We start from the raw sequence: 9,633 nt of genomic DNA, 5'->3' as shown, positions 1-9,633 counted from the left end.
TGATCGACTTCTAGTTTCGAAAGTGTAATTTAATTTTCAAATTTCCCAGCTAAATGAAAGTTTTTATTTTTTGATCCAGTTTTCTCAAATTGGGTCAATTTTAGCAAAAATGTGCCAATCATAACTTGATCTGGAAATTCAAAGAGTTCTAAGGGAATCTATTTGTTTCTTGGAATTTCGAAACTTGAATCCCAATTTTTTTAACGTTTACTTGCGTTCCTTGTCTCTTTTCCAACTGTCTGTTGGCTAATTTTGATCATTCTTGTTATATTTTTGGCCTCCAGGTCTGGTGCTACCACATCCAAAAGGTGCTAGTTTGTTCCAAAAGTTCAATTAATTGTTTTAATGATCTCATACCATATGGTTATATTTGATTGTAGCATTTAGTTTATCTAATGATAATTTGCAAATTTACTTTTCTATATCAATTTGGTTGTGTTCAAACATACGAGGTTCCAGTCTTTAGCAATGTCTTAGTTTGCGAGTTTTATTTCACCGAGAATGACTTTGGGATTCGTAACCTCGGCTTTCCACGACAATTCGGAGAGGATTTATTTCTTGAAAGTGAGTTTGTTTGTTTTCAGGTTTCATGTAATTGAACTGTTTCGAGCTGGATCTTTCAAGGTAAAAGCGCGTTTGCAAAATTAGCATCTACACCGAGTTTAATCGCAATGTCAGATAATTAGGGTTCAACAAATAAAGCCTTCTTTTATGCGCTATTGCAAAACAAGAAGTTCGCTATATTTTTGAAGAAGTTTATGAGAACGCGTCATGTAAGTGCAAAGTGCTGGATTTAAATTATTCGAACAAAATTGGAAACTTTAAATGCGTCTACACAAAAAGTGATTAGGACAAAAGTTGCTTAAAATTTAACTTGAATTAGCATTTGTATGGCCCCCATTTATTTTAGCGTAAAAATTAGTATAATCAATCAAAAATAAGTCATCAAAAATAAGACTGAAACTACCTGGTCAACTGTTAAACAAATTACATCAAAGTGAGCTTCTTAAGTAGCTCAATAATGTTTAAGATATATTTTAGCTGGTATTTAAGTGTCGATGAACGTAGATAGGACACTGATATAGGCCGAGTTGTTTTTTTTTGCTTCAAATCTCGGTATACCCAAAGCCGATCTCTTACGCTAGATAAACCTACACGAGTTCCTGTTTCGAAAGTGGATTTTTTAAGAGTGTTGAACGTTGTGAAGACGCTTATATAGGTCTCGCTGATTTTTTCTTTTTTTTTCAGGAAAAAGTCTTTAAATATTGATGCACTTAGGTATAATGCACTTTTTGAGTTCAATTAAAATTCATCTGCTGAAAGTGACCTAAATAGCTCTCTTCAAATACGAACGTGGAAATGGCGCGAAAAAATGTTAACGACTTCTAGTTTCGAAAGTGGAATTTATTTGAAAGATTTTTCAGTGGAATAAAAACTTTACCTATTGATCCACTTTTCTCAAGGGTTCATGTTATCAAAAAAGCGCCAATCTTAAATTGTTCCATTAATTCAAAGAGCTTAAAAGGCATCTATATTTTTGAGATTTTTTCAAGAAAGTCTGTTTTTTATGGTTACTTGCGTTCATTACTCTTTTCCAATCTTCGATGGGCAATGTTTTATTTTAGCATTTTGGATTTTGATTAGTTTTAAAAATATCTCTATTTGCGACATATTTTTCATTGGCTCAATGGGCATCTAACCTGGCATTGTTGGTTTCGAGCGGTTTAAAATTCACCGATTGTGCAGGTTTTGCAATTCGGGTTCATTTTATTAGACTTGCGATACTCGAATTCTATTACTCGAATTCTACGGGAGGAGTCGTTGTCCCTAGATTGACACGTGATAATTTTTTAATAATAATTTTTCATAAGATGAGTACAGTGGCGCCTGAGGTTGAAAGTGAGGACGGGATGCACAGCAACAGTAGGTCCTACGGCAGCACCAAAAACCTCACTGCAAGCGAGAACAATGACAAAAATGGAGGAGGCGCTGCCACTCCAGCCTACCACAATGAAGTGAGGCAGAAAACGCCTCGAAGAAATGGTTGGCAGAGGCCATGGAACGCCATGCTGGTAAGTGGCTTGGTTCTCGATTAGAATGAGGTGGAGTTCCGCGTTTATTCAAATTCGAAGAGGCGGAGTTACTCCGCTTGTTATTAAGTGTCAGTGAACGAGTTGAAGACATTTTTTTGTGGTTGTTTTTGTTTTTTTTTTTTTAGAAAAAGTAAAAGTTTATTCACTCTCAGCACAGCATTATTTTTTCGAGGCTTGACTTCATTTTCTGGAGTTCATTCAAATTCGCATGCTAAGTGGAAGACAAATTGCTCTCTCCAATTACAAAAATGCAGATGTCTAGTTTTGAGAGCATGTCTATGCTCTCTCTCTTCGCTCTCATGAGTCAGTCGTCGTCTTGTTCTGGACCCTCTACTCAGTATATAGGTTTAGTTCTGCTTTTCAGTTTGCCCTGGTTATTATCCCAGTCCTGTTGGCCCTCGCTTTCCTCGGATCGTTTCCACTCTGTGTACCCTACTCATGGAGGCCAGCTGCATTCATCGTAAGTACTCGTCGTTAGAAAATATATCAGACAATCTAATTGGTTGGTTTGACTGTAAAACCATAATTATTTATGCGGAATATCAAAAGTCTCAATATCTCTTTCTTTTGTATCGAATTAGTTTTTTTTTCTAGTGGTCATAGAAAGACAAAATTTTATGCCCACAGAATGAGAGCCCAAACTTATTGTTTAGATATTCTCTTGTGCATTTTCTATATTCTACGGAAACTTTCTGCTGAGTGCAACTATCAACGCCGCCGAGCCAACCGTTTCTAAACTATGGGGACAAAAGAAGGCACGGCTGTTTCCGAAAGATCCATCTAAGCTTCAGGAAGCGAGTAGCGATGACACTGACACAACTAATCGAAGTTCAGTTATTCGAAATAATTTCTGCTATATTTGTGATGCTTTCGTGGGAAGAAGTGCGAAACATTGCGGTCAATGTAATAAGTGTGTCGAGGGATTCGATCATCACTGCCTGTGGCTGAATAACTGTGTCGGCAAACGGAACTATAGGCAAGTAGTAATGGCATTTAAGTACGAAGGTTCGTAAGAGTCAAGGGCGGACCTAGGATTTTCTCGAGGGGGGGGGATTTTCAAAAAATTTTCAAAATATTTGACGACCTTTTTTTTGGCCGATCAAATTGATTTTCCGAGCTCTCCTAAAGCACTAAAAAGACGATGCTTTCGTCCAATTTTTTGCGCCGCAGACAAATTTTTTGGAAACAGTTCAAAAAAGCCGTTTTTGAGCACTTGGAAAATTTACAAAAAATCACGTTTTTTTTGGCGCGCGCTCCCCCTCAAAGTTAATATATATTGGCGCCTTTAGAATTTTTCAGGGTCGGTTGGCCAAAAATGGATTTCTTAAAAGTACCAAAGGGGGACCCTTTGGATCGGCAGTGGGTCGAATCCCTGAGGAAGGGCGTACGCCCCCCCCCCCCCCTAAATCCGCCCCTGGTTAAAGTCACTGTTTAAACATGATCCTGAGGCCGAGTTATGATCCTGAGCTTCGCCTCTCTTTATGTTTGTGTTGCATTTTTCAGGCCTGTGAATAGTTTCTGCTGCTAGATTTTCCCTAGTAAAGCTAGTCGCGAAAGTGATTCAGTTGAATCGGGAGGTTGTGATCAGAATCAAGTGTATTGATCTGAGGCCTTTTTTCCTAAACGCTCTTTGGCTTTTTTGTTGCCAAAGTTCTCTTATTTTTCGCATATCTTATATTTTGTTTATTCATCGCTGGATTGAAAATAGGCTTTGGCTCAGACGATAGATTTATGCTGTTTCAGATACTTTATATACACCCTAGTTGTCGGCATCATCATCCTCTTCGGAGTTGTCATCTGCTCAGCTGCTCTCATTTTTGTGGCCGCATTGGACCAGGACAAAATCCAAACCTGGATTGGTTCGTTATTTATTTACTCAAGCTTAGTTCTGTGTTATCTGAAATAATAAATGTGCTTTTTCAAGTCTGATTTTGAAACGGAAGTAATATCGAGCTCAATATGTTTCAGCATCGAATGGCAAAGGAGAAAGTAAGTAGTTTTATTGTTGTCAATTTGTCAACATTTTGAAGTGTCAATGAACAATCATGAAAAAAAGTGTCGGTCATAAAAGGAGCTTCAACGTGTAATTTTTTCATACTTTCGATGATTAATGTTCACAAAAATATGATTTATGACATTTTTTTAACTTTCTTTTGGCTATATTTTGTTTTCAAGTCTTTTTTTCTTTTTCTAGACATCTTATGAACCAAGAAAAGATTTTTTAAATTCTGTGATGAAGTCAAAATCATGTTGTTGGCTTGGATACCAATAATTCATATTAGAACATGTCTTTCTCAGCAGCAGACTTCGTGGTTTTCGGCCGTGTATCTCGACCGGTGTTTCTTGTGTACAACTGCGTGCTGGTGCTGGTTGCAACTGTCATCCTTGGATTCACTCTACACCTCCTAGCATTCCACATTTATCTAAGTTAGACTAATTTTTTTGTATGCTCTTAGTTTTTTTTATTTAAACACAAAGTTTGATTTGAACAGGTTTTACTATAAATTGTTCTGTGTTTTGTAAATTTACCAGTCTGATTTTTGATAAAATTTAGATTTTTTTTCGGTTTCGATTAAACGGTTTGGGATTAAGTTCTATCGGCTCAAGTCACTTATATTGCGTAATTACGAGGTCAAAATCTATTCTTGTTAGTTTCAAAAGGAATGAATGGTAAAGAGTTTTAAAACCTTAGTGCTCAAAACATTCTGTTTTTCTGCACAACTAGGGTCGACACAAATTTTTCTAGCCTTTGTTGCATCTGGAATATAGGATTTTTTTTCGACTTTTTACACCTGCGAGCAGCTAGTGTATTAGTTCGAATTTTTTTTCTGTTTCTAACCGAACTCGCAAATAAAAGTGTTCATTGAAAGAGTTCGCTTATATGGAAATTTCACTGAAGCATTGGAAATTGCATATCATCTGTTCTCTGCTTTATATGTGGATTGTGTTTGCTATTAATTAAGCAGCCGTGGCTGACTGTTTAGTGCGTGAGTCTCATAATTTCTAGATCGCAGTAGGTAGTAGGTTCGAACCCGAGATGTTGCCGAATTTTAACTAATCTCTTCGCCTCTGTGTAAAAATTGGTTTCTTCAACTTAATTGTTCAAAAAAGTTTTCAGCATTCGTGTCTTTTTTCTATACACTATCATGCAACTCTGATGAGTTTGAAACAGTTTTTTAATACACTTGCGAGAGCAGGTAAGTTTCTTGTTATCGGGAACTAGACTTTTTTCCCTTAAACAACTTTTCTTACAAGAAATTGAACTTGCTGTATTATTGAGTCTTAACAATTTTCAGGTTCCTTCTGACTTGGCCTTAAGGTAACGCGGTCGCTTTTGCGCCCTGAGGTTTGAGGTTCAAGTCTCGATAGGACCTTGATTTTTTGTAATATGTATGAAATCAAATTTTTTTTTTTGTTAAAAACTGAGTTGTCGGACTTTCGTTTGTCTGCTCAAGTTTTGCTCGGTGTCGTTGCGACTTCAAGGATTTTTTTTTGTACTGTAAGCAAGCACCATGGGAGTTGCAATTGCTGTTTGTGATATCCTATGCGGTATCGTGTGATAACTAATGATAATTCAATAATGTATTCTGATGTATTGAATTAAGTTTTCTCTTTTCTTTCTTTTGATTAGTTACTGAGAGATAAATCAGAATTTTTGTGATTGTTTTGTCGTTTATTTGTTTCCCTTCTGTTTTGATTCTTTGTTGTTCCTGACGAATTCCTAACTGCCATTACAGGTTCTTGTTTTATTCTCACTCCCGATTTGTAATTGTTACTTGTTCCTCCTGTTGCCGCAGCATTCGTGTTATGAAATGCCATTGTGGTTAATTTACTATGTTCGAAATTTATCGCCCTTTTCAGAACTTCTTCAGGATCTAGAGTTTCAAATGTCAACGTGTCCTGCAATGTCATGTTTTTCATTTTCGAAATGAATAGATCACGGACTATCTCACTTTCCAATGTTCCCAATTCAGATCGAGCTGCTTGCGCAGTTAGCGCTGCATGAAATGCCTCCAGAGATTCCCCGGATTCTTGCATTCGTGTAAACAGTTTATTTCTTTGATATGTTACACATTTTACCTCTTGCAACGAAACTTCTGCAAGTTCTGTGATTTCCCTGAACGACATTTTGGATATTTTGACATGCGGATTCTTTTGTAATGCGGAAACTAGTGACATAAATAATCTGGATACTATTTTCTTTTGCACTTCGTTGTAAAATACATTGTGGCCAACTCGTGGGCCTCTTGTCCTTCTCTCTTCATTTTCTAGCATTACTCTATCCCTTGCTAACTTATCTCTAAGATTCCTAGTAGTCATCGCAGCTTTAGTCTCTCCCTCTCGTGGTGTTTCTGGTCGAGGAGGTGGTTCTTCTAATATGCCTTTTGGTTCTTTTAATATAACATCTGGATTTACGTTTTCTTTGATAGTTAATGCCATTAGAAATTGTTCCAACCAAATTTTGAACTGCCACGGAGGGTCTAAATTTGCTGACGCCCAAAATACGGGTATTCCCATATCCGTCCGGTTGTCCGGAGCTGCAAATCCTGCTGGCTGCGCCATGTGATATCCTATGCGGTATCGTGTGAAAACTAATGATAATTCAATAATATATTCTGATGTATTGAATTAAGCTTTCTCTTTTCTTTCTTTTGATTAGTTACTGAGAGATAAATCAGAATCGAAAACTCTGAACTCTCAACCGTGTGTCAATGTCACATCACACAGTGACCTTGTGTCACTATAAAGTTAATAACTATACCACCGCAGGTTGGTAGTACATAAGTCAATTAGTGCTATTGCAGTAGCAGTATGACACTGTTAATTGTAGTTTCAAGGGACAATATTCAAGTTTTGCACAATCAGCTTTTCGGCTCAACTTGTGGTGTCTGATCAAAGATTGTCGTCTTTGTTCCTGCTTCGTACGTTTTGTTCCATCGCTCATTCAAATTCAATTATCTTGGTTGGCTTATTTGCCTAGAATTTCTAAATTAAGATTTTATGGAAAGGTATAAAATTTGGTTTTTATTTTTTAAATTGTTTTTGCTTGAAACGCTCAGGAAAATTATTTCAATTTTTGCCAAAGTTTTAGTTTTTTCTCGATTTTCAAAAAAAAGAGTTATCAATGGAAAGAGCCCTTAGTCCCTTGTGTGCCAGTATAGTCTTTCTAACTTTTCTTCACTGTCTACAGTTTTTGACAAAGTCTCTGGGGAATGTTTGGCCCATTTTAAGAATTTTTTCGTACCCTGCCAAACTACCCTGCCAAATCAGAAGTTTTGGGTTTAATGGCTACAACCGGTTGTGGGGAAACTCCCCTGTCTTAGTGGCATCGCTCAAATGTTTTAAACAAAAAGTAGTTGCCCTAGAATTTGGGTTCAATCGCAATCACAGGTTGTGTGGATATCTCCCATCTTTTTTACGCATAAAGCTAAGATTCTGTGAAAAACTCTGTTTGATTTGTTGACCGTTTATATACACTTCTTGACTTTTATCCTTAACTTCGATCCTGCCAAATCTGATATCAAAGAATAAGTCAAAGCAAGGGTTTGTTTAAAGCATGTTTCCATTAGCGGCCACGCTCAATTTCCTAGAATTGGTTATGGCCTTCTAGAAAGTCTTAGTTTTGAAATTTGACTGTTTTCGAAAATTACCCTGCTAATTCTTTGGTTTAAGTGTTCAATCGAAAAATCCGATTTTTTTCTCCTTTTGCTAAAGCGGCCACGACTTACTTCTTGCTGAAAAAACTAATTGATTTAGAAAGTAAGGTTTTTTTACCTTTTGACAGTTTTTTAGAAACGTTTTAACTTCTCTTAAAAACTGTTCTTTTAAGTGTGACATTAGGGGTTCAATCGAAAGAACCGGCTGTGAGAATTTTTCCTGCAGTAGCAGCGGCTCCTTTTTGCAAAGAAAAATATAATGTCCTCGGTAAATTCCAATTTCTCAATAATTTTTACTCTTCTCGCTTATTTAAGCAGGGAAACAACTGAGAGTTTGGGCGAAGTCCAATTTTTTAAATCAAGAAATAACCTATTTCATCTCGCATCAGTATAACAAATTCGAAAGATGTAAAACATAAATATCCAGCTTTAGGTGGGTCCATGGTGTTTTTTAATTGAGAAACTTTAGTTCATCTACTTTTTTTTCAGTATTTTGTGAAGCTCCGCTTTGCTTGTTTAAAGCAATTTTTTTCATTGGTCGGTTCATATTTAGTGCGCCGTGTTGTCAGTTTTCTAACCAAATTGCAAGTCGGGGAGCCACGAGAGGGGGCAGTAAGTTAGTGTGTGTGTGTGACAGTGTACGTTGATAACAACGAGCTAGCCAAGGTCGCTTATAAAAATTGCTAATAAAGGTCGCTAATAAAAAACCTTTTGCTATATTCACGATCTGCAGCATTGGAAATTTTATAGCATCTGTTCTCTGCTTTATTGCTGGCCAACATTTACGTTTTTTCAATGACCGTGGCCACAGAGGGAAGTATGTGAGATTCCTCATCTACTAGTTGGAGTTTCAACTCCACACTTAGCAATAGTTTTGTTTAATAGTTTTCTTTATACTTGATGGCATTTTTGCTGCTTAGCATTGGCAATTTATTAACATTTGTACAGCTTTTTTGGTGGCTAGTGTTTGGAAATTTTAATGGACGTAGTTCATTCATATCCGCGAATTATGAAGTTTATTGATTGTAATTTTAGATTGGAGGTCGATGTCAACTTACGACTATATAGTCAGACAGCGCAAATTAGTCCAACAACAGCAATTATCATTTAAGAGTAGCGGTACCGGTAGTTCTCTCTGTCTCAAACGGGAACACTCGTCGAGCATCGAAAGGAAGCCAACCACAGCACCTGTCGGAACTGAAGTGCCCATAGGATTACATGTGGAAAATGGAGACTTGAGAGTTGGATTGCATGGAAATGAAGATGTACGTAGTGTGTTCTTCGACGAAAACTTGTAATTTAGTTCGTTTAGGGTAGAGTTTTGGTGCTATATGAATGCTCTGCATGATAATTCAACTTGGTTATGTCAGTCAAACTAAAAATTTGATCTTCAGTTTTTGTTAAAGTGTTCATTCAAGCGTGCAATCGATTTTGACAGTTTCAGGAAGATTTTATCTTTTGTTATATCAATCTGTCTCAGTGGCGTGTGTTGCTATTTGTTTTTCAAAAAGGATATGATGTTTTTCGAAAAAAATTGTTGGGCATAATTTGCTCGAAAACATGTGAGCCCAAATCTTTTACCGATAACGAATTTTAATCGAAATTTCAAGCGATTAAATCATACATGGCTTTTGCGGTCCTATTTCATCAATTTCTCCAGCACGTCTGAGCAGGCATAGGTTTGATAAAGTTCAAGCCATAGACGTTCTGGTATAAATTTTTGTGCATTGAAATAAATATTGATGCATACCGATTAATGAGTCTTTTCAAATGCATGCGAAAGTTTTTTTTGTCAGGTATTCCCGCGAATCCAAATCAAAAATGGCTTGCTTATCTGTGCTTAATGTGTCATTAGTTGTTAACAGACAATCAACGCCGTGAAG

General features: G+C 36.7%; 1 protein-coding gene across 2 annotated transcripts in view; it reads left to right on the top strand.

The window, feature by feature from the left end:
* Positions 1-167: 167 nt before the first annotated feature.
* The window catches only part of LOC134843076 (palmitoyltransferase ZDHHC11-like), an 11,800-nt gene continuing 2,334 nt past the window's right edge, over positions 168-9,633 (top strand). The window contains exons 1-8 of one of the 2 annotated variants that reach the window (XM_063859583.1): positions 168-564; positions 1,872-2,072; positions 2,458-2,553; positions 2,747-3,069; positions 3,837-3,952; positions 4,062-4,082; positions 4,395-4,520; positions 8,786-9,015. In XM_063859583.1, coding sequence (XP_063715653.1) covers positions 502-564; positions 1,872-2,072; positions 2,458-2,553; positions 2,747-3,069; positions 3,837-3,952; positions 4,062-4,082; positions 4,395-4,520; positions 8,786-9,015 — 1,176 coding nt within the window. In that variant the 5' untranslated portion in view covers positions 168-501. Of the gene's footprint in view, positions 565-1,871; positions 2,073-2,457; positions 2,554-2,746; positions 3,070-3,836; positions 3,953-4,061; positions 4,083-4,391; positions 4,521-8,785; positions 9,016-9,633 lie in introns of both variants that reach the window. The other variant, XM_063859582.1, reaches the window with a different exon arrangement.

This window comes from Symsagittifera roscoffensis, chromosome 1 (genome assembly GCF_963678635.1).
Source record: "Symsagittifera roscoffensis chromosome 1, txSymRosc1.1, whole genome shotgun sequence".
NCBI lineage: Eukaryota > Metazoa > Xenacoelomorpha > Acoela > Convolutidae > Symsagittifera > Symsagittifera roscoffensis.
Note: the sequence above shows the minus strand (reverse complement) of the source record. Positions and strands in the feature narration are given on the sequence as shown.